At 58.3% G+C, this 24,195-nt stretch overlaps 1 protein-coding gene across 1 annotated transcript in view; it reads right to left on the reverse strand.

Moving 5' to 3' along the window:
* Positions 1–202: 202 nt before the first annotated feature.
* Positions 203–24,195, reverse strand: part of WFS1 (wolframin ER transmembrane glycoprotein) — a 28,053-nt gene continuing 4,060 nt past the window's right edge. Inside the window, exons 2-8 of the mRNA XM_022582449.3 lie at positions 21,362–21,597; positions 12,569–12,651; positions 11,965–12,109; positions 10,011–10,181; positions 8,508–8,588; positions 7,500–7,645; positions 203–2,812 (exon numbers count right to left, since the gene is read on the reverse strand). Coding sequence (XP_022438157.1) covers positions 1,004–2,812; positions 7,500–7,645; positions 8,508–8,588; positions 10,011–10,181; positions 11,965–12,109; positions 12,569–12,651; positions 21,362–21,596 — 2,670 coding nt within the window. The 5' untranslated portion in view covers position 21,597 and the 3' untranslated portion in view covers positions 203–1,003. The remainder of the gene's footprint in view (positions 2,813–7,499; positions 7,646–8,507; positions 8,589–10,010; positions 10,182–11,964; positions 12,110–12,568; positions 12,652–21,361; positions 21,598–24,195) is intronic.

Consider the following 24,195-nt stretch of genomic DNA (forward strand, 5'->3'; position numbering starts at 1 on the left):
ACCCGGGCAGACAGCTGGGTGATGGCGCAAACACTGCAGGGGCCCCTGACCTAGTAGTGTCGGGGTCGCTCACTGAGAATCAGTTCTGCTCTTTGTAACCCCAGCTGCACTTGTATGTAACTCAGTACAAGGGTAGACACCTGTTGATTCTCTTACACATACAAAAAAAAGGTTTCTTTTAAAGAAAGAAAAGGACAGTGGATTTCATCAAAGGTTTTTATTTCGGCTGCTTTAGGACCCTGACTTTCTGCTTTCTGGTTCTGAACATGGCCTAGCGTTTCTGAGCACCGGGAGGGGACGCCCCGGGTTCCTTCTATTTCCTAGTCCCGGTGGATTCAGGCGAGACCCTCGCAAACTCACCCATTACCCACCAGACAGGAGAGCTGCGAGGCGGGCAGGCTGCAGGATGCAGAGCTCGGGGCTTCTGCGCGTGCAGCCTCCGATCTCAGAATCAGGCAGGGCCTTGGTCATATGAAAGAGCGGCTCTGCAGGCCCCCAGGATCTGCAAACAGCTCTCAAGGCTTAGCAGTGACCAAATAAATAAGAAAAGCTATCGTTGAGTTTACAGAGCAGCACTATTGGTTCTTTAAATAACAAACCCACACAGAAGTAAATGAGGGGCCGGGGCGTGCGTGGAGGTGGTAGGGGAGGGAGGGCAGCATCTGTAAAGTGTTTTTCGGGCACAGGAATCCTGGCCTAGCCTGCCACACCAGCTGCGCACGGAGAGGTCGGGACTGCGGGTCGAGGCTGTGCATGCCATTTCCAACCACACTGGGCAGTCAAAGTGGACAGAGCTAAAGGAGTCAGCCCGTTCACAGAGGTGCGAGCAGACTACACGTGACAAATGGTCTCCAAAGCCCTGCGTTTGCGCATGCGTGCGGACACACACACACACACACACACACACACGCACAGTGGTTAGTGTTGCGCTGTTCAGCCGGGAGGCCGTGGGGGGAGGTCCTGGCAGCCACATGCACCGACACTCCTGCAACAGGACGCATCCTCAGGCCACCGACAGGAAGGGGAAGAAGAAGAAGTCGAAGGCGAACTTCACGGCGCCGTGCACGGTGCTGCGCCAGTCCCGCTCGACCTTCACCTGCCGCCTGGCTGGTGAGAGCTGCGCCATGCAGTTGAGGCAGCTGATGGCCTTGAGCTCGAAGACGGGCCACTTGCTGCCCAGGCGGCCCTCGAGGACGGTGCTGAACTCGATGACGCTGCCCTGGCGCAGGTGGAGCAGCACGTCCTTGAACTCGCTGCTGGCCCGCAGCACGATGTCCTTGGTGATGTCGTCCTCCTCGGGGCCGCGGGTGCCGTTGGCGCCACTGTAGGGCATGCCCACGGTGATCTCGAACTTGTGCCGGTCGAACTTCTTGATGTGGCAGGGGTGCTTGGCCAGCAGCTTGAGGCGGCAGAGCTCCTCCTCGGCCGTGGAGACGTTGCCCGAGCTGCAGGACGGGTAGGCCTCACCGTAGAGGCAGCGCACCCAGTCGCCGATGAAGAGCGGGAGCATGTTGATGGCCGACTCGGCGCTGTTGTCGATCTCCGTCACGCGGACATACTTGAAGCGGCCGGTCCACGTGACCCTGTGGCCCTCCAGGTGGCTGCAGAGGATCTGGGTGCGGGCCATGTTGGTCTCCTTCCAGGCCCTCGGCCCGCACAGGAAGCCGTACTGCTGCCAGGTCAGCGTGGAGTTGTAGACCTTCATGCCCTCCGAGCGGTACACGTAGAACCAGCAGAAGAGCACGATGGCCGTGATCCACACCAGGATCAGCTTGACGATGGAGCTCCGTGTCAGGGACTTGACCATCTCCACCACGGAGAAGTTGGCCCTGGTCCACCAACGGACCAGCAGGGGGATGCTGCAGACCACCATGGTGACCACAACCTTGGTGAGCTCCAGGGACAAGAACCAGTGAGCCAACCGCACCGCAGCCATCAGCGCCAGGCCGGCCACCAGGATGGGGAGAGCGAAGAGGAAGAGGAAGTAGCCGATGGACGCACGCACCAGCCCCAGGCCGGTGGACTCGAGCAGGATGACCACGGAGAGCTCGCACCACATGAAGCAGACCAGGTAGGGGACCAGGTAGCAGTAGGCGCCCTTGAAGTTTCTCAGCTGGGCCATGCGGAAGAAGAGGTACAGCAGGTACACATAGAGCAGGCAGGGGATGCTGACGTTCAGGACGACGAAGTGGCCGACGGGCACCGTGAAGAAGGTCTGGCCCAGGAGCTTCAGGTAGCGCCAGTCGACGGGCACGGTGGGCAGAAGGGAGAGCAGGCCGGCCGCCACCTCGGTCAACAGGGCCCTCCTGGTGTAGGGCTCGGCCGAGGTGCTCAGGCTCATGTAGCCAGTGACCGTGAAGAAGACGGACACGACGGCCAGCTCCGAGCAGGGGATGCAGTCCTTGCTGGCGATGGGGAAGGAGAAGATGACGAAGAAGACAGACAGCAGGAAGTGGACGTAGGGCTCCAGGTGGTTCCAGCTGAAGTTCCCCTCGGCCTGCTCCACGTCCAGGTTGGGCTCGAATCGCAGGAGCAGGCTGGTGAGGGCACGGAAGCTCTCCCAGGCCTTGCTGTCCTGGAAAACCTTGAGGGTGCAGATGACCATGGAGATGAAGGACAGGTAGAAGACGACCAGGGGCACAAAGAAGGCGAAGAAGTCGATGGTGAGGTTGCTGACGATGAAGAAGAAGACCAGGGCGTTGATGTGGTGGGTAGGCACGAGGGTGGACAGCCAGTGCAGGCCCGCCCGCGACGCCACATCAATCAGGTACTCTTTCAGCTCCATGATGACGTGCAGCGGGTATCTGACCACCTGGGAGGAGGGGTGCAGACAAAGGAGGGGCACTGGAACGCGGCCAGGGTGGGAGCCCCACTCTGCCGTGTCGCTGCTCTCTGTCACTCACCCGCACTGCCCCCGGCTCTGGGCAAAGTGAACTCGCCCGTCATTTCAACCACGGCCGGGCCCTTGGTCCGCACGGTCCCTCCACCTGTAACACCCTCTGCAGGTGGTGATGCTCCACGTGGTCTCACGAACCTTCCCTCGATCCCGCCCAATCCTGCAGGGCCCGGCCCCTCCCTCCCGCCCACCCCTGACTCCCAACCCTCCACCAGGGTCTCCAGACTTATGAGGGCTGGTCTTCGCTGTGAGACCTGGGGCGCCTGGCAGAGCCCACCTGGCCCCTCTTCCCTCCCCACGGGCCTCACACTTGCAAAGATGACAGAGCACCGGGCTGCTTGCGTCTCAGCCACCCCTGTGGAGGGGACTTCACCGAGCCTCAGCGGCTCACCCATCCACCAAGGGGGAGAGGAACCACTGCTTTACCGGCCTACGCTGGGCTCTGACCGGCCCAGGAGCAGAGCAGGGACTCCGGGAAGGAGAGTTCGGCAGCCGTGTGAATGGAAAGGGTTCAGCTGCGACGGGGCGGATGCGACGTCTTCACTGCGACAGGAGGCCCGATGCCAGCCGCCTGCACCCCCCACCCCTGCACACCGACTGCTCAGAACAGACGCACAACCCTCACAGCCACGTTCAAGGGCAGCACCGCTCCCTGCCTTGGGTCCCACTCCCCCGGGCTGTGCTCACTGCAAAGAGCAGCAGAAACCCTAGGCCTTTTCCACAACAGAAGATGAATGAGGGGCTGCGAGGGAAGTGAGGGCGATTCTGCCACCCAGGGTGGCCCCCATACCTGCCTGGTTCTCTGTACAGAATCCCGGAGGCTTCCAGCCCCACCACGGTTCCGGGGAGACGGGAGGGAAGCCGAAGGGGGTGAATAAAGAAAGTAGCTGTGGGCAGTGCCGGTGCTCACTCGGTCCTCCTCAAGGAGGACCGCACCAGGGGCTGGGTCCTCGCAGAGGTCACCCACGCCTGGGGGCAGCAAAGCCCAGCTGTGCCCAGAGCCCGTCCGAGGGGCTACATGACAGAAGCCCTGTCAGCGCCCGGGTGAGGTGGGCAGCACAGCCTCCACCCACACCCTGGGGACAGACTCGCTCTGCCCCGCCCACCAGAGGGCCGAGGAGGGGCAGGGATCCTGGGTGTGTACAACTGAGTGACAATACTGGGGTGTGGCCGTCATCTGCCCAAGAGCCGCGGCTGGCAGGCAACTCAGGATGACCAGGACGCCCGGGAGCAGCCAGGAGAGTGAGTCCCCCGGATGAGAGTGACCCGGGCTCACAGTGGAAACAGGAGTGTGTAAGACTGTGTGTGCGTGCATGCATGTCTACAGACACACACGCACATGCATGCAGAGCTGCATTCCTCCTGACGTGTTTGTGACGGTCCACTTACTCTCTGTTTTAGAATGGGCAAGAAAATGAACAAACCAGTAAACCAACTAAGGGCTCCCCCAGCTCACTGGGGCCAGCTTCCCAGAAGCAGACACAGCACCCACCCCATCTGGAGGTGGCACTAGGGGACGTCGGACGCCATAATCCTTGGTGTGGATTTCTGACACTTGCCAGACAGCAAACCAGTGTCTCCAAAAATAACCTGCTCCGGCTTCCTCTGGGAGGGGCCCCTTCGACCCAAAGCCACACACACCAGCTGAAACGCAACAGCACGCAACAGCGATGCAAAGAGCAATGGAAAGAGCCCGTGAGTGCGTCAGCGGCGGCCTCTCGGCTAATCCCTGTGGACGAGGCCTTTCTAACCAGACAGATGAGAGGCCCCCCCAGGGCGGCCGTTCCCACAGCCGTTCTCTCTCTGCACAACCAGCACTGGACAGCTTTGGGGGAGCTAGCCTGGAGGTACCCAAGTAGCTGGGACCTTAAAACTAATCTGAAATCCTATCCTAATGCTCAAAACCATTCACACTATTTTTTTTTTTTTTTTTTTTTTTTGCCCATGAGGCCACACCATCACATGGTTGAGAGGATCTTTAAAAGACACAAAGCTTCTAGAACCTGATGTCCAATGGTGCCAGCCTCTGCCCGCACGGCGAGGCACCTGGGCCACCATGACCAGGAGTTCTCTCCTTTTAAGGTCCCAATTCTGTCCTTGTAGCTTCTACCCAAGCCCTACTTCTTGGGGCCCCACCAAATTGTGAGACTAGAAACCTTTTCTGTAGAGAAAGCCCAAACAAATTAAAATGAACTTTTCTTTGAGCAGGAGAGAAATTTTTAAAAATAAGTAGGGGGGCTTCCCTGGTGGTCCAGTGGTTAGGACTCTGCGCTTCCGCTATTAGGGGCACAGGTTCGATCCCTGGTCGGGGAACTAAGATCCTACATGTCGCACAGCGCGGCCAAAAAAAAAAAAAAAAATGAGTAGGGAGTCAGTTCACGAAAGGACAGGACAGGGCAACCTGGCCAGGGCTATGGTCACCAGTCGCTCGGCTAATGGGAGAAACCGAGCAAACAGCCTTTTACAACGGGGGAAGCCGACCAAGGAACCCACCGCTCACTCAGCAGGTCAGCTAGACTCTGCTCGGACCTGAGTGAATGTTCATGTGCTGGATTCTCAATAATTTAATACAAAAACATTATGCCTTTAAAATATTCCTGAATTCATCTTTACGAAGGTTTCATCTGTCACCAAAGGCTTGAGAAGAGGCAGCTCGGAGCCTGGAACATCCCTGGGGGTCACATCAGCTCGCAGAGAGGCATCTGGCACTTCCCACTGGGGTGCTGAGGACTCCCCAGGCACGCGTCCTTTCTCTGTCCTCCAGGGGGCTAATAAAGGCTGGAACAGCTTTTAGTTCCAGGAGACGCCTGCTAGGATTCATTCTCTCTTTTTCCAAAGGCTTTTAATGAGACAAACTGTAAAAGAATCAAAGTGCTCTGACAACTTCAAAAACTGAAAGAAAAAAAAAAAAAAAGAGCCTTATTTCTTTTCGGAATACTTCAAATCTCTTTTTCCCAAAAAGGACTTTCAGATATCTTACAGCACTGAGCTTGTTACCAGTAAGGAGGGTAACATAACTTGCTGTCCAAACCAGGATGCTTTTGAAAGCAGGCATTATTAGTAATTATGCCAGAACAATGCAAACTACGGTGTCCAGGCCAGGACCACCTGGCCCATGGGTCTTCTCCCACTACCCTTTCACCTTTGACCCTCACTGGCATTTGGGGAGCACCTCCTCTTTGCGAAGAACCACAGCAAATGCTCCGCCTTCCCTCGCTCACTTTAATAAGAAAACTAATGTCATTTGTGAACACACTTAGCCCAGGCCTGCTTCCGAGTGGGCCTTCAATAAAAGCCATGGCCTCCCTGGTTGGCTTCCTGGGCCATCCCGACCTCGTGTCTCAGAACCTTCACCCTGGACACCCTACCTGCCCTCAGGGACTCTCACTCAGCTCGCTGGTCCTGAGCGTGGCCTTCACACCCACCTCTCTGGGCTGCAGCATCTCTGTGGGACTTGCTTCCAAGTCGGCCTCCCCACCCACCGAGGGCAGCTTTCTGAGCCTCCATCTCCAGGCCCCAGCACGGTGCTTACGTCAGCACACTTCCTGTCACCAGCCCCGACCCCGCTCGCACACACACAGCCCACTCTCCCAGGCTGATGGCAGCTCACACATGTCCCAAGGCAGCTGGGGATGCACAGAACCCGATGGATTCTTGCGTGACTAACGCCAGGACCTCTGTGACGCTTCGTCTGCTCAGAGGCCCTTGTGCTGGCCGGGGCCCTCCTGGCCAGTCGTGGTGATGGGCCTGTCTGGGGCCAGATAGCCAGACTTCTGTAAATCCTGGTGTTCTCGGCAAAGTGAGATACAGACACAACTAATTCAAGCCCGTGAGCTGAACTGGGGGAAATCTGGTGAAGGGCAGTGTGGCCACACTGTACACCTGCACCCTTAGTCACAACCACGTGACCAGGAAAACAAAAGCTGTGACACCAGGGCCACACGAGCGGCCACTCCTGGCTGTCGGCACGCTAAGCCTCCCTCGCTCCCTGATGCCACTGCTGCTCGCTGGCCAACGGAGTAAGCGCACGCTTCCCCCTTCAGGTCGGCCCTCGGTCACCTCCCTGCCACTCTCTCCACACCACACCCGGCTTGCTCCCCAAGCCCCTGCAGATCCAGATAAACAGGCACCACTGCAGGGGCCTCCTGGCCGCCTGAACACAGCACTCTGCTTTAGGGAAAAGGCATCTTCGAGGAACTGACCTCCACTCTGTGCCATAAACGGATAATTTTTCAAAATGACAAAGTCTAAGTGAAAGGCGGCCTCCAGGGCACGGCATCCTGTCCCCCTATGGCGTTTGTCAGGGAAGGATGAGAAGGTGCCTCTGCTTGTCCATCACCCACTGAACCTGCCCGCCCCCGATAGTGCCCTTGGTTTCAGAGCCTGAGCACACGTGAAAGGCCTCCCTTCACAAGGACGCGTCCTTACGCAGTTACGGTGACGTCCCTGCAGGACAGGCCTCTGCAGGGACAAGCTACACAGTCCCTGAGGCCCCTGTGTTGGTCGACGCCCCCCACCTACAACTCCCCGGGGAGCACTGGGGGGCGCAGGGGGGCGCGGCCCGGGCCGAGAGCCCTCCACAGGTGCCTCCAGCCACGCTCACCTTCAGGCGCAGGGGCAGGTCCTCAGGGCTCTTGCCTGCCAGCTCGTCATCGTCGTCGTCCTGCAGGAAGAGGTCGGCGGGGATGACGCCCTTGGCGTACTTCTTGGTGATCTCCACGAAGTCGTCCAGCGCTATGTAGCTCTTGGCTAAAGCACAGTAGAGAACACATGGGGTCTGCAAGACTGCAAGCACTGTCACCCTGCATGGCCAGGCCAGCAGGGGCACGCTGGCTGGGCCAGGCAAACCCCTCCCTGGGCCCGGACGACGGGAGGAGAGAGGCAGACAGGCCTGCCAATGGCCTCCTCACCTTGGTGATGTGCTGTCCCTCCCCCGAAGCGGCCCCCTCCCTAGCTCTTCAAGCCTAGGGGCTGCCTGAGCCCAGCTCCAACGCTGACTCCTCAGCCATGGTCACCGCCAGGGCCCCTGTGACCCTTTCCCTCCCTTGGCCCCGGCTGCTCACAGCACTGATGCCCTGCAGCTCAGCCCCCTCCTAACCCCGCCAGTCAACGCGTATCCTCTGAGGACCTACTGTGTGCCGGGCCTACTGTGTGCCTGGCACACCTTCACTACCTCCACCCGCCATGTTCTGCCCTCTATCCCCCACCTCCCCACAGCCCATGCTGGGTGCCCCCAGGCCTCTGCCTGTGACATCTGCTTGGCCTGGAGCACCCCCCGGTGCCCTCCGAGGGCTAACTGCCTCCTCACCCTCGCTGGCTCGGGCACCCAGCGTGCTTGCAGCCCCCGGCAGCTCTCTGTCCTGCAGGGACTGTCATGCTGCCCTCCCTGTCCCTCCAGAGTGCATGCTCCCAGTGGGCAGGGTCCAGATCCCAGAGCCCAGAACACTGACACCCAATCAACAGCCCCAGAGGGACTGAAAATCCATCACGCCTCCAAGACTCTGGAGGCCAGGCCTGGACTGGCAGGAGGGAGCAGACACGGCGCTCAGGGTGGTGGGAGAGACAGCACGGCAAGAGGTGTCACTAGCGCAGGACCGGCGGCCGTACTCACATTCGCTGCTGACCAAGCGCTCTAGCACCCGCCTCTGCTTCTGCAGCGACTTGGGGACGGGGCCAGGCTGCACCCCTCCGTCTGCAGGGGACAGAGCGGATTGAGAATCGGGGCAGGCTGACCGCCCCATTCCCTGCAGCCCCCCAGGAACCTGCCAGTGTGCCCCGGGGACTGCAGGGCCTGGTGCCTCCACGCAGCCCCAGAGGGCAGTGCTAGGGCCACCCTTCGGGACTGTCACCTCTCAGCTTCCACCCCCAAGGGTGACTCAGGCCCCACAGGGCACAGCCCATCCCCTGTACGGGCGCGGCCTTGGCACTGGACACACCATACCCTCCGGTCAGCCTAGCCTGTCCCCATACACCTTTGCTGCTAGCGTCGTCACTTGGCGTGATGCTCCCCTGGAGGAGAAAGCGCCCGCCCCTACTGCCACACCCCCAACCTGGCAGGCATTTACCCAGCTCTCCGGCGCCAGGCTCCGAGGTGCACCTCTGCAGGGGCGGGGCGGGCAGGAGTTGGGCCAGAGCGCAGACAGTGACAACAGGAGAGGAGGGGCACTGTGACTGAGGGAGGCCACGGGAGCCCCGAGTGGAAGTGGCCAGTGGGGGCGGGGGCAGCACGTGCAGGTGGCGCTGAGGCCTCACAGGGTCTCCGGGCTCCACACGGGGCAAGCACGCCTCTTGGGGGTGCTACCACCCGGCCACCTCTGCTCGTCCCAGAGGGGCAGTTCAGACAGGAGTCCTGCCCTGAGATCCCCGGAGAAGGGGCAGAGATGCCCACCCAGCAGTCCTCTCTGACGGGTTGGCAGGTAGCTCCAGCCCCCAGCATCTACCCCTCGGGGCCGGAGAAGACTGGGCGAAGCCCTGGGCAGAGAGTCATTTTCTGAACAGCGGGAGGCAGGGGCTTCTTGAGGTAACGAAGTCACAAGAGTCAGGTGCCCCCCGTGCCACCAACCCAGGGAAATGGAGAGGCCACACCCAGTCAGGGACGCCCATTCTCCTGCCCCATCCATCCTTCTGGCTGCTGCCCGTGCCCTTTGCTGAAAGCCAAGTTAGAAGGAGGTGGGGAGGGCTGCAGAGGCTCGCAATGAGGTCCGCCCTGGACAGACTCTCGGGGGTTCGGGGACCTAGGTCCCTGCCCGCACCTCTCACCCTCCCCGCACTCCCTGTCCCTCAGGAAGAGCAGGACACCATTGGAACGACAAGGCCTGTGGCTCTGCCTGTGGGCCGGAGGGGAGGAAACCCCAAGGCGCAGAGCAAATCAAGGTAGAACCAGGGGAAGGGCCTGCTGGGTGCCCAGGCCTCGGACTGAGCCAGGGCTCAGGGCACAGCTCAGGGCGGGGACCCCGGGAACAGGAGGATGCCCAGGAAGGACGCTCCCCAGCTTTACAGGACACCTGTGAGGTCCCCACAAGAAGGTCCCTGGAGCCCCCGCTTCGGCTCCCATGCGGAAGCGCCCAGGACTCCAACACAATGGCCCAGGAGGCCGCATGGCAAGGCCGCGTACCGTGCTCGTTGACCTGGCCCACGTTCTCCAGCAGCTCCGACACGGCCACCTGCTTCTTCTTCTTGGGGTTGAGCTTCCAGTACATGACGAGGGCCGCCTTGCGCACGGCCCGCTCCAGGTCGGTCTCGGAGGAAAGGTGCCTCACCTCCTGCTCGTTCTCGGAGGTGATGCCTGAAAGAGGGGAGGCATCAGAGCCCTTGCCTCACCTGCCCAGAAGCTGTCAGTGACGCCCTGGCCCTGGCCAGCCCGCTTGAGGGGGTTGGGAAGGGATTCCTGCAAGCGGCTTTGCAGGCACCTTTGTCACCAGGGCTGAAACGAACATCTGACCGAAAAGGCATCTGGCCAAAGTCCCGGCCGGTGGGCGGCTCGGCCTGGCCTTTCAGCAGACACTCACCAAGTGGCCATGGTGGCCTGGTGCTGGGCAAGGACTCCCCATCTTCCTGGCTTGCTCCTCCCTCCCCATTTCACCCTCACAAGGACCCTCTGGTGGGATGCTGCTGTCCCCGCCTTACAGATGGAGAAACCAAGGCACACAGGGGCGGCCTGGATTGCCAAGGCCACCGAGTCAGGGAGGCAGAGCCGGTCTCAGACCCTGGTCAGTCTCACTGCAGTGAGCGGCCTGGGTGCAAGAGCGGGGCATCCCTGCATCCACAGCGCCCGCCCCTCCTAGGGCGCCAGGAGCAACTGTGTCCCTGCACAGACGGCCCTTTCCCAGGTAGGCAAGACTCACCCATGGAGAGACCGGGAGCAGGTTTCATGGGCTGGTCAGCAGCTGCCTTTCCCCCTGCTCCCCAACCACCTGGACGTCAGCAAGGCCCTTCCAGAGGGCAGAGAGACTAGGGATGGAGGATTGGGCTTTTTCTCCTTTGAAACGTCTCCGAAACTTTCAACCAGAGCCCACGTTTATGATCGGTAAGCGCTCAACTGTGAGAACGTGGAGGCTGTGGGTCGCACGAGGCCTGGCCCCCTCCCTCACACGCCTTCTGGTCCTCGGGCCTGCCTTGGCTCCCTCAAGGCGTCTGGGAACCACTGGCTCCAACAGTGAGCTGTGCGGGCCGCACCGACTCGATCAGCCAGTGCAAGGCCGTCCTGCCTGCCCTGGAACGGGGAAGCTGGCTTGGTGAGAAATTTTGGCTAGCAAAATATGACCATTCCAAGTTGTCAAAGGCATCAGCCTAAGGTCCAGAGAGAGTAGATTCTATATAATAAATGTTACTTTAAAACATTACAATGCAAAACCAGAAGAAAACAAATACCAAACTACAGAGCACTTCTCTCTGGGTTTCAACGTGATGGGTAATTTCTATCTTTATGTTTTCTATATAGTTCAAGTTTTCTTTGATAACAATAAACGCTTCTACAATCTGAGGGGAAAAAGGCCCCTTTCTGACACCCACTTTCATCTTTTTTCTGAGGTTTGAACCTTCAGGAAACACTCTTCCCTGACACCAGGAACGAGCCATTTCCCTTGGGCAGGATAACCTAGTAAGTGTCCACACGTGGGCAGGCTACACATCACTGCCCCTCCCAACACCCAGACCCGTCCTGGCGGTGAGTGCCAGCCTGAGTGGGTCTTCACTGGCCCATGGTCCCCAGCTTCTCGGCTCAGGCTGGATGGAAAGTCAGTTCAGAAAGTGCCATTCTGACCTCAGGCCCCCGTCGTGTTCTCCAACTTGGCTCCAGGATCTACTCCTCAATTTGGATTAGAACCCAGAGGGTATCTCCTTGTAGACACCACCACAAGTTAAAGAGGATGAAAATGGCTTCACTCCCTAAGTATCACACGTTATACTCCAAAAATGTCTAAACGGCAAAGCCACTGGCATAACAGAAACCACACTCATTGCTCAATGGCACTGCCAACAGCAAGTTTTCCTGCTGCTACTTTAGTTGTTAATTTAGCAAAGCAGCACGGCATGCCTCATGCATCCCCCCCGCAGGCCTCTTGACCCACCTTTTCTGTCCGCCAGGCACCGGCGGAGAAGCTTGACGGCCTCGCGCCGGCCCTGCTTGGCGGCGAGGGTCAGCCAGTCGACGGCAGTGCAGTTGTTGACCTCTTCATCCCCGTCGCCGGCAAGCTGCAGGTAGCGTTTCCCCACCTGCAAGCAGGACCCCGTCACTCCACGTGCTGCAGCGGCCTCCACACACAGCGCCCGGGCTCCCACGTCCTGCCCTGACCTGCTCCCCGCAGCTGGGCGACCTCAGCCTCCCTCTCCCTCTCCGCCCGGTGCTCCCTGCCAGAGGGGGGTGTCAGGACCCCTCCCCCACTGATGCGATGAGAGAGGGGGTGGGGGCATGAGGACAGGCAGGAAGCAGAGATGGTATCAGAGGAGGTGATGCCCAAGATCAGGTGGGAGCTGGACAGAGGAGGTGAACATGTATGTGCTCCCCAGAGGGCGGAGGGAAGAAACGACACCATGAACACGGAAACGCAACAAACGGGGGCCTGGCACACGGCGGGCACAGTCAGGCAGCTCCCAGCTTGCAGGCACCAGCTTCTCCCAGACCCACCATGCTGCAGGCCGCGGCCTGAGTCTCCCGCAGACAGCAGTGCTCACCTCTGTCTGTGCCTTGGGGTCCCCAGCCTTGGCCTTCTCCAGGACCTCTTCAAAGGGGGTGTCCACATCTCCCTTCGCAGGCCCTTTAACACGGGAGAACAAGCAGATGGACTGTCACCAAGCTGGTCCTTGTCACTTGTCTGAGGAGGGGAGGGGACGGCAGGAACAGACTTCAGCCCCAGGTCAAGAGCGTGACAGCAGATGCAGAGAGAAGGCGCCAGGAAGCTGCTTTCCTGGGAGCAAGGACCACAAAGCTGCCAGGCGGCGGTTCCAGTGTCTGCTCAGAGCTCGTGGTGGGAGACAAGGGACAGAGGGGGGCACCAGTAACCATCATTGCCCCCTCAGCTGACTGCAGCCAGAGCGGCTGAGCTCAGGCTTGAACGGAGTTCTAGAAAGATCCGAGGGCTCAAGTTCAAAAGCCCCTGACCTGAAGAACCTGCACCCCAATGCCCAGCGCCCCAATAAACAAACCAAATTCATGTTTTCCAAGACTGTCGTCTATACACACGACTGATTTTTGGAGGTCATAATCACGGTACATACATTTTGGTGTATATATATATATATATATATATATATAAAGTAGTGAATCACAACCAATTTCCCATGTTGCTCTGCAGTGAAATGCACCATTTCAGTGGCTCAGAAATCCCACCAGGGTTCTGGGCCTCTCCTCTCCATAGGACCTTTAGGTTATTGCCATACTCCCTAATTTTATAAAACGGTGCCAACAAACCATTCTGTAGGTGTATTTTTTATTGGGGGGGGTCATTCTCCCAGCACAGGTTCTTCAGGTGAATTACTAGGTCCAAGGGTCCAAACATCATACAGCTCGTGCTATATTTTCTTTGTAAAAAGCTATCCTAAGTTACAAAAGCATCACGTAACTTCATTGATTTCACTACAACCTCTCCTGCAGTGGGCAGCATAACAAAAACTTTTTTTAAAAAGATCACTTTTTACCAGTCCCTTTCTTTGATTTAAGCAACCAATACCCGGGCCTATGCCCGACACCACACCTTGCCTCGGCCATTGCCACACTCCACCTTAGCAGGTGCCTAATTGGGATTAACAGACTCTTGCTCTCTAGACATTTCTGGAAACAGAAGGCAGAATTCAGGGGAACATGAACAGTCCCCAGGAACACCCACCGGATGACCAGCTTTCCCTACCCCTTCATCCAGGCCTTTCCCAGAACTAGGTCCGCCAGGCTCAGAGCCAGCCCCTGTGTGCAGGGTGCCCAAATCTACGGCACCCAGGAGCCCAGGGGGACACAGCAGGGCAGGGGCCTAAAGCGACGCAGCCTAGGAGGTTCAAAGGCAGAGGTCACACCTAGTTTGGAGAGGACACGGGGGCCGGGTGGGGGTGTCTGGGGACGGCTCAAAAGGAGGATTCTTAACGAGACCCACAGGTCAGGCACCTGTACAGAGACCCTCTTGGTGGACAGCTTGCAAACATGATGATACCTCTCCCTGAGGAGTTCAGCCTGGGTTCCCTTGACCAGGTCCCAGGGACCTAACCCAGAGATGGCTTCAGGGCCCAGGACGTTCATCCCACCCCATGGCCCCAGACCTTGGTGCTTCCTGAGTCATCAAGGTCAGTTCTCCCTTCGGCTGCCGTCACCCCCTTCGGCAAGGGCGGGAATGAACTTTCTGGCCAAGGGCTCAGACTAAAGAGAACAAATGGGAAGGGTGGGCTCGCAGGGAAGGAGGGTGTGTGTGTAGAGAAATCTGACCTGCCTGTGAATCTACCCTTAGCATCAAAGTGCCGCATGACCAAGGGAGAGTCATTTTCAATCCCATCGTCAATATCCATCCAGTAGGACAGTTTATGAAGAATGAGACACTTCGTATTAAGTGCCTGGTCCAGAGCTGACGTTCCCAGTGTGCGTTCCTTTCCCCTCCCCACGTCCCACCTCTCGGCTGACCCCAGGGCCTTCCTGGCTCACTGAGGCCAGACTTCCCAGCCCAACACCAGGCACCTCTCGGAGTTCACAGCTCTTTTCTTTACTCACTAAATTCACAAGTCCAAAGTCCTTTTTATTAAATCAGAATATGGAAGATTCAGGCACAGATCTGTTGGCTAAAAAGGTTATTCTGTCCATGATTAATTTTTCGCAGACATTGTCCACAGCCTGACATTTCAAGAAGTCTCCTCGATATACAGAATCTCTTTGAAACATGCACCTCACCTCCCTCATTACCCTGCTTTCCATTTGGCACTGGCAGAAATAGGTCTACAACTACTCAAATGTTGGGCTCGTGCTATGAACCAATCGGGGGGTTCTGGCTTGTTCCAGCCAAGGGGGAACCCTCACATAAAGAACACCGCCAGACGCTGGCTGCGTCAGTGTGGATACCGAGGGCCACTGAACACACGAGTTCTCTGTGGGCTTGACCCTCATTCCTGGCCTCTTCCTAACCCTAACCTGATGTCCCCTTTGGGGACCCACCCTCCCCCACTCTCACAGGGTGGCTGCAGCAAGCCTACGTGGCCCATCCATCTCCCTGACCACAGCAGCAGGTTCAGGGAGGGACACAGACCCAAGTCAGGACAGTGGGGTCTGTGCTGGCTGCTGGGCAACGTCTCTTCCTTCTGCTGGATCTCAGCTGACAGACACCAGCTTGGAGGCTGAGGGCTGCCCTGGGGGAAGCCCACCTGAGAGTGAGGGCATGCAGGAAAGCAGAGCTGGGGGCAGATTCCCAATCATGTCATCTGAGTCCCTGGATACTCTACACTGTGCAGACATATGGAAGTAACAAATCCCCTGCACCCTGTTGTTTTGGGACTTTTTTTAAATAAATTTATTTTATTTATTGATTTATTTTGGCTGCTTTTGTTCTTTGTTGCCGTGCGCGTCTTCCTCTAGTTGCGGCGAGCGGGGGCTACTCTTTGTTGCGGTGTGCGGGCTTCTCACTGAAGTGGCTTCTCTTGTTGCAGAGCACGGGCTCTAGGCACTCAGGCTTCAGTAGTTGTGGCGCATGGGCTTAGTTGCTCCGCGGCATGTGGGAGCTTCCCGGACCAGGGCTCGAACCCGTGTCCCCTGCATTGGCAGGCGGATTCTTAACCACTGCGCCACCAGGGAAGCCCCACACCCTGTTTTTCTTTTTCTTTTTTTTTTTTTTGCTTATGTTAATTTACATCGAGTTTCAACATCACCAGCAACTGAGAGTGTCCCGACTCTAGCTCATTTTTGAAAGTCTTTCTATCAATCACAAAACGGCAATGGCAGAGCTGCATGGCCCCGGGTAGTCTCCTCACCTCTGCGAGGATCCACAGAGGACCAGCACACCCCCTCCTTTATACTATTTATCTCCTGCAGATCCCACGCATTTGAGAGACTTGTATCCACCACACGGCATCAGTAACTGATGCTCATTTTGTCATGAAATGGGAGGAGAGTCCCCAGGATGCTGTCCCCTCCCCCCAGCACAGCCCATCTCCATTTTCCTGCGTCTCTCACGGTCCCACCAGCCTTTACGGAGATGATCTGTGTCCCGCAGGTCTGACCCATCTCCATCCCCCAGTGTCAGACACAGCTCAGCAAATGCTGAACAGACGAGAGGGATGGACAGGGGACCGACAAGGGAATGGTCTTAAGCTTTCATCTCTGTCTCCCCAAATCCTTGCACAGGGCCTGGAACGCAGCACACTCTTGGCCTGGAGACTGAACTGCCAAGCTCACCTCCCTGATCTGAGCAGGTTCTGAGTAGAAACAGACAAAGGTGGGTGGCGAGCAAGTCATGCTCCCACTCGTCACCCACCCCAGGGCCGTGGGCTGGGGAGCCTCAGGCGTCCCTTCCCAGAAGTCCCGAGGGCTCTGCCAGCTCCCCAGAGACGGCTGAGAGCAAGAGAGAAGCTGACTTCCATTTTCCACAACTGCTGAGATCTAGATTTGCTGGAGCACATTGTTTAAATTGTTGAACGCATGCCAAAGGCTCTTAAAAGAAGAGCACAATCTGAAACACACAGGAACTATGATGCCGTACTCCTGTCTCTAGGGGCTGCTGCCCTTCCACTGCCTCACTCGCTGGCCCTGGACAAGGCCTTAGGCTCCCTAAGGCCTTAGGCCTTAGAGTCCCTGGTCCTCTCCTGACACCCACCACGTGGGCTGCCGTGAAGGGAAAGGTGATAAGAACCCCAGGGCCTCCCACATGTCCTCCTCATCGCTGTGGGTGGCTGGGTCACCTTGCACCAGGGGGTGTCCCAGCAGCCTTCGTGATGCTGACTCTGGTTCTCATGAACACACAAGAAGGACAATCCCTGCGAGCCCGTCTTTTCCAGGGGCTGGCTAAGCTCCAAGGCGGGGGTCCCGGGCAGGAGGTCTGAGCTTCCCACAGGCCCAAGCAGCGGTCATGGACCTCGCCCATCATCACTCACCAGCAGACGTTTACTGAGCATTGGCCCCGGGCCAGCCTGAGCTCCAGGAGCCAAGGGCACTGAGCTGAAGGAGGCAGGACCCCCGCCCTCCCTACCCACCCAGGGGCCAGACGGGGACAATCACATTCCAGCAGTGCAGGCTCAGGGGGGCGGTGGAGGTGCCAGGAATCATCAATCCTGATGGCAGGGGCTTCCTGGAAGAGGCGACACCCAAGACTTGGAATGCAAAGGGGAGGTTAAAGGTAAGGGATGAAGGGCATGCTACCAAGTTTCCAAAGGTCCCAGGAAGCCACCAGGCCAGAGACAGCCTCACCGCCCCTGCCATCTGTCCTCACGACAGGTCATCCTGGAGTGAGGGGATCGGAGTGATGGCCTGACAACCAGACAGACCAGGGCTTCAGTCAGGGTCAGGATAAAATAACGCGTGTACAAAACTCCCTAAATCTTCAATAGCCAGCACCTTGACCGGACAAGGAGAAAGCGAGTCGTTTGTGGCTGTGGCTTGTCCCCACGACAGCAGGGACTCAGCGCTCCGCATCCCCTCCCGCACCACATCGTCTCCTGACCTTCCCAATCCCGCCGTCCCGCCCTGAACCCCGCTGGGAAACTGCCCCGCCCACGCCCTGCACCCACCTGGCAGCTCCAGCCAGAGACCTGGAGTCAGCCCAGCTTCCGGGGGCCTCTCCACCTGCCACGTGCCTCCCTGCCGGCCTCGGCTCCCACAGGTCATCTCCACGTAACAGAGGTCATGCCGCTCCTCTGGTTTAAATCCTCTAACGTTCCCCAGAACACCCATTCTCCTTATCCCGACCATTTGAGACCCCACTCAGTTGGCCGACCTCTTGACCCTGCGTCCAACCCCTGCCCAGAGCCATCAGCCTGGGAGCCCTTTGTGCCCTGCACGTGGCGGTGGGCCCTGCCTGCCTTGCCCACTGTCTCCTGCACCCGCTGAGCAGGCAGGCCCTCTGTCAACACTGGGGTGAACGTTTCCTGCTGTGTCCAATTCAGTGACAGTGACGCCACAGAGAGAAGTGACGCAGCAGGGCCCAGCTGTGGCGGGCCGGGACCCCGAGGGTGCCAACCGGCCCAGCGCTTGCTCAGTGCTCCCCGCCCCTCCCCTCGGGGTCAGAAGCCAAACAGAGACCACATGTGTTTCCTGACTCTTCTTATCTGAAACTGGCAGTCTTGACTTGGTCCATCCTCTGAGGCCGTTTTGCTTCACCCAGATTGAAACCAAGCGCGTTCCCAGCCCCCGTCTCCTGGCCCCGCAGCCGTGGGGTGTTTGTGGCTGGACAGAGATTCCAGATCAGGCCCTGGCCTGCCCAGATGCCTTGGAGACGAAGCAGAGAACGCAGTGATCTTTGAAGGAGATGTGGAGATCAGAAGAGCCCAGTGGGGCGCGCTTCTGGGCACAATCAGGCACTAGTCCAGTGTGATGGAGCCACAGAGCTCAGGCCCTCTTCACCCAGAGCTCGGAGGTCCCTGCAGCTCCGATGGGCATGGGGGCAGTGTGGGACAGGAGACTGAGATCACCCCTGTGCCCATCACTCAGCACTGGCTGCTTTGGTAAGTTGATGGCTCCGTTTCCTCATCTCTAGATGGGGACAAGAACAGAGTCTCCCTCTCGAGCTACCGTAAGGGGTCACGTAAAGCCCCCAGGTCTGCAGTGCACATGGCAGACGCTCCCCACCACGAGTCTGGGGCCCCTGCATGGGGCGGGGGCAGTGCTGAGCTGGGGGTGCTCACCTCGGGCAGCCGGCTTCTCAAGGGGGAAGACGAAACGGCAAGGCTGGGCGAGCTGGAGAAGGGTGGGGCGCGGCCGGGGACTTCCCTAACTCATACAGAGCACCTGGAGCAGCGGCGGCCAAGAGAGTCACGGCGTCCTGCCTCGTGCAGGACACAAGGAAGCACGTGGGCGCACACGCACACGCACGCACGCATAGCTTGCAGCACAACAGCCTCCTGGGGGAGAGAAGAGGCCGACGCACACGTGAAGCCCCTACACCCAGACACACAGAGCCTGGAGCTAACACTGAGACCGGTCGCCCAAGAGGGACTGAGTGGGGCCGTGAAACTGGAAGGCTGCCCCGACATGCGAGGGGAAGCCTGAATAGGAAGTGAGACGGGCTCGGGGGGCAGGAGGCTTGATGACATCCACGAAACACATCGAGCTCCAGGCACGGACCCTCTCTGCGCCACCGGGCAGGCACCTAAGGGACGAGGGGCCTTGACTCAGCACCTCGTCCCATGCGCCATGCCCAGAGCACAGGGTCCCAGCACGTGGACTCCACATGGCTGGTATGACTGCGCCCACTTTACAGATACAGAGACAGGCTCAGCGAGGCCTCCCAACTCCCTCAAGGGCACACAGCTCAAGGCCACCAGCCCAGCCCAGCCAAGCGTCCCACCTCGGCCATCCCAGCACCATCATCCTGCACCACCTCATGACCCGGACACTCAGTAAATAAACAGCTCATGTGGACAGACGTACTCCAGAGTCCCGGCTGGGGTGCACTGGCACCAAACCACAGAGCGTTTTTCAAACTACAGGCTTCGACCCAGAAGGTCACGGAACCAATTTAACTGCCCACAAGCAACATTTGTTTTTAAATAAAAGCAACAGAATGGAGACTATCAGACAGCAACACACACACTAAGGACAAGTATGGTTTTGGAAATTTCCATTCCCACTGGACGTGTGCGTGTGTGCGTGCAGGCCCGTGGGTGTGTGAGTCCGGTTACGACAGCACACGTCTTTCTTGCTGTGGGAGGAGGTCAGAAAGTCTAAGAGGCGGCAGTGCCTTGAGAGCTGGGTAGGGTTTCAACAGGTGGAGATGGCGATGGCATATTTTGGGCAGAGGTTCCCACGTGGCAAAGGGGAGGTGGGGGAACAGGGAAGGCGGAGGCGGATTTGGAGAACGTGGGATGGTCTCGGTGAGCAGGGAGGAGAGGGCAGTGATCCACGGAAAGAAGTCACAGGGCTTTCACCACCCACGGAGCTTTTAGAACCGATGTCCCCAGCGGGCTCCAGTCTGATCGCTGCACCTGTAACCGGAGCCAAGGACCCTACTTCACAGGTTTGGTCATTGTGAGAATAAGACAGACACTGAGAAGCACTCAGTGGATTATTAGAAAAAGTAACGTCGATACCAACTATGTTCTCCCCAAATATCACAGCCAGAGGTCCAGGGATCCTCCCTTTCTTGGAACTCACAGTAGACTTGAGGATTTTTCCCTACAACAGCCCCGAAAGCACAGAGGAGCCTCTCACACAAGGCTCCTGTTACAGCCCGTTGCCTGGCCCTGCCCCCCGCTCACTCCTGGTGTAGCTCAAATCGCAGGCCAGACACGAGAGCATCACCAATCCGAGCCTTCCTTCCTCGCTGCCACCCCGTCACCTGGAGGTCCGGGGCTCTCTCTACCCCAAGCCCACCCCTGGCGAAGTCATTTCTTCCCGCTGGCCCTGCCTGTGCTGTGCCCTCTCCCCAGGCTCACTCCTGCTCAGGCGTCATCTCTTCCCACAGAGCAGGGGCCCCACCTCCCCAGCGCCAGGCCCAGGGCCACCTCTATGCTCCTCACGAGACCGTGGACTCCTTGGAGGCAGGGGGCAGGCCTGAGGATGTGCTGCCGATGGCCACTCAGGGCCAGCAAAGGGCCATGCTCAGTGAGCAGCAGGTGGACAGAGGACGGACCAAACCCTGGTGTCCCTCCCCCAATGTCAGCAAGGCTGCCAGCACCACAACCAGCTGTCCCGTCGCACCCGGGTCCTCACACTATCTCATCTCTTCACCTGGGAGGTGCCTCCTGGGATAGAGTGGAAACTGAGGAGGCCCAGAAGTGGACTGAGGGAGAGGGGAAGCCCTTGGAAGCCTGGCCTGGGGATGGAGGATGGTGGTCCAGAGGGCAGCAGGGACCTGGGCCTGGGCCCAGCCATATTCCAGGCTGGCAGCCAGTCCCCAAGGGGAGTGGCCACGTGGGGCCCCCAGACCGGGCAGAGCTGCCTGACTGAATGGCCCCTGAGCAGTGGCCACGGTGCACAGGGAACAACATGGGCTGCCCCGAGTGCTGGGCGGGACCAGCTGGGGTGGGGAAGACTTCCTCCTGCCACCTCCCCCCATACAGTGCCTGGTGGGGACCCTGAGCAGGTGGGAGCTGGTGCTTTTGGTTATAAATAAAATAAGGAAACGTGAAGTCTGCTGCAGCCCAAGTTTGTGAACTTAGGAGCAAAGCCCGCTGCAAGGTGAGAGTCGAGGCGCCCTGAGTGGAGCAGGTGGGCCCCCGACCACAGGGGGTGCCCTGTAGGAGGAACCTCGCAGGGGTGTCTGGACCACATGCCAGGACTCGGGTGCTCGCCCTGCTTCTAGAACACCCCCGGGGGAGGACAGTCCAGCTTCCCAGGCCCCATCCCCTTACCTGTTCCATCCACCCTTTCTTGGCTCCTGGCATGCAAGGCCTGGGGCACGGCCGAGGCAGCCGTGTCTCTCACATCTCGTCCAGGTCCAACCTGGGGTCCGGGAGCTCGGGGCGTCCCACTCTTCTCCTGCTCCACCGAGGTGGTGGCATTGAGCCGTGAGCGGGCCTGGGGCTGTTGTGGCAGCGGTGGAGACCGTGGGCCAGAGGGGCTCGGAGGACAGGCACCGGAGGCCATTCTGCAGCGAGAAAAGCGGAGGGTCAGACACATGAGGCCAGCCAAGCCCAGTCTGCTCTGGCCTCTAGTTTCTGGTAAAGAGAGGGGATGGAAAAGGGAAACAGGGTGGGGGCTGCCCAGCATTCTATGTGATCTCATTCAACCTCACAACAGCCCCCATAAGACACTCCCATTTTACAGAGCAGGAACTCGAGGGAGGAAACAGTCAAGGCCGGCTGGCTCGGCAAGTCCCACAGCAGGCATGAGCCGGGCCCTAAGACTCAAGGCCTTGAGTCCCTGCCTCACCAGGCATGAGCCACGGGACCTCGGGTGTGCTCATCTAAGAAGTGGGGATGTAGAATGTCGTGAGGACTCAGTGAGATGGTCCACACGGCGCCCTGGGCACAGTGCCTGGCTGTGCTGGGATGAAAGCTGGCCTCCAAGTACATCCACCCAAAATCTGTGAAGGAGACCTTGTTTGCAAGAAGGGGTCCTTGCAGATACAATCACTGATCTTGACATGAGGTCATCCTGACTTAGGGTGGGCCCTAATCCAGTGACTGGTATCCTTATAAGAAGAGGGAAACACACAGACACAGAGAGGAGGGCACCATGTGAAGGAGGAGGCAGAGGTCAGACAGATGCAGCTGCACGCCCAGGGATGCCAAGGATCGCCAGCAACACCCGAAGCCAGGAGAGGCGAGGAAGGACTCTCACTTAGAGACCCCAGGAGCAACCAGCCCCGCCGACATCCTGATCGCGGACTTCTGCCTCCAGAACTATGAGACAATAAATTTCTATTGTTTAAAGCCACCAAGTTTCTGTAACTTTCTTATATGAGCCCTAGGAAATGAATACACTGGTACAGAGTGAAAGTTAAATAAATGTGAGGAGAGGGGAAGGGGAAGAGGAGGGATAGGGAGGCCGAGGGGAGGAGGGAAGGGGGGGAGAGGGGGAGCGAAATGGGGAGGGGAAGAGAAGGGGGGAACACAGCCCCTGGAGCCAGGATGTAGTCAGACCTGCCCACCTCCCAAGCCCTCCACGCTAGGCCTGAACCACAGAACAAATATCAGGGAACTTGAATGCACCAGATATGAACACATACTAGATGTGCAGTGACGGAAACCATGAAGCTGGTGTGTCAGAAGAGATGACTGGAACAGGCTGGCGAGCACAGAGTGTCTACCACAGGGGAAAGGGCTCCATTAGTCAATAATGCCATTTAGCAAAACAGCAAAAACCACCACTGACACAATTAAGGACAACCATGAGCCCCAGACCGTGGAGCTGAGAGCTCTAGGAGTTCCCCAGCCAGAGAACCAGGATCAGACACAGACTCTGAAGAAGTCGGGACCACGTGCACTGTGCGGGGGATCCCCAAGGATCCCATGACCCTCACCACAGGCTCAAGGCCATATCCGTCCTCTTCACTGAGATGAGGAAATGAGCACAGAGCAGGGAAAGCCCGGCAATGAGGAATCTGGCTCCCAAACTGACCCGTCGTAGCTGTCGCGCCCTTGGCTGTGTCCACCAGCTCTGTGGTCCTGAGAAGGCCACGTCCCTCTCTGCACCTCAGTTTCCTCAACTGTAAATGGGGATAATCGTCTTACACTTGGGGACACTGTGAGGACCATATGAGACCAGAGACCACAAGGGACCAGGTTCCCAGGCATCCCCGGTGCCCAGCTCCAAGCTCTGAGACTGCCCCGAGCCTGCCAGAGTGGGTGCCTGACACGTGTCTGCAGACTGCTGACACAGCAAGAGTCGGAGGGGGCCCCAGGCGCCACACGCCACTTCCCCGGGGCTACACAACCATGTCTGCTCCATTCCTACTAGAGATGGGTCCCAGAGATCAGATCTCTGTCCGCCAAAGAACCCTGGAGATTTCAATCTGGACATTCCTCCCTCAGAGGGACTGAGCCCTTATTTTAAAACATCCCCCTGGCTGCAAACCAAAAGCATGTCAAGCCACATGGATCTGCTTGGAAACCAACACAGTGCTTGGTGCTACTTCCAAACACCAGGCTTCCCGGAACCAAACAAAGAGGCAACTTTTGTGAAATTCGTCATCTGCCTGCATGTGCAGACCCATTGGGCAGGAGGCCAGCTGTGGGCGGGGAAAGTCAGCCGGTGATTTAGCAGACAACCCAGTTGTGCGGGTCACTGGCTGACCCGAGACAAACCACATGGAGCCACGTCCGACCTGGAATTTCAGGAAAACACAGGTTCTGGCTGGCCTGTTGGGCTAAGTATTATGCATGTCACATTACAATCAAAATAATACTGTTTAAAGTAAAATCTCTGCTTAGTGAGAATGGATGAATAAAGGAGGATTAATTTTCAGGTTCCCTGAGAGTTGGCCAAACCCTTTTTGAATCAAAGGCCTTGTTATTTTAAAACAAACGAAATGATCCATTGCCATGGATGGGTCACAGGGAGGATCACAGGTGATCTCCCGGTGGAAGGACCCGCATGGTGTCTGGTGCTTTCTTTTCTGTCTTCTTTCCTGTGACACTGGGGCCCCTGAAGGCAGGGGCTATATCTCATTCACTCAGAATACCTGCCTGCTTGCCTTGCAAGGTACACCGGAGGCAGCCTGGCCTGGGGGAAGGAGCCCGGC

Source organism: Delphinapterus leucas, chromosome 5, assembly GCF_059928025.1.
Source record: "Delphinapterus leucas isolate spDelLeu-1000000601 "Yukka" chromosome 5, BTC_Dleu_Yukka2, whole genome shotgun sequence".
NCBI lineage: Eukaryota > Metazoa > Chordata > Mammalia > Artiodactyla > Monodontidae > Delphinapterus > Delphinapterus leucas.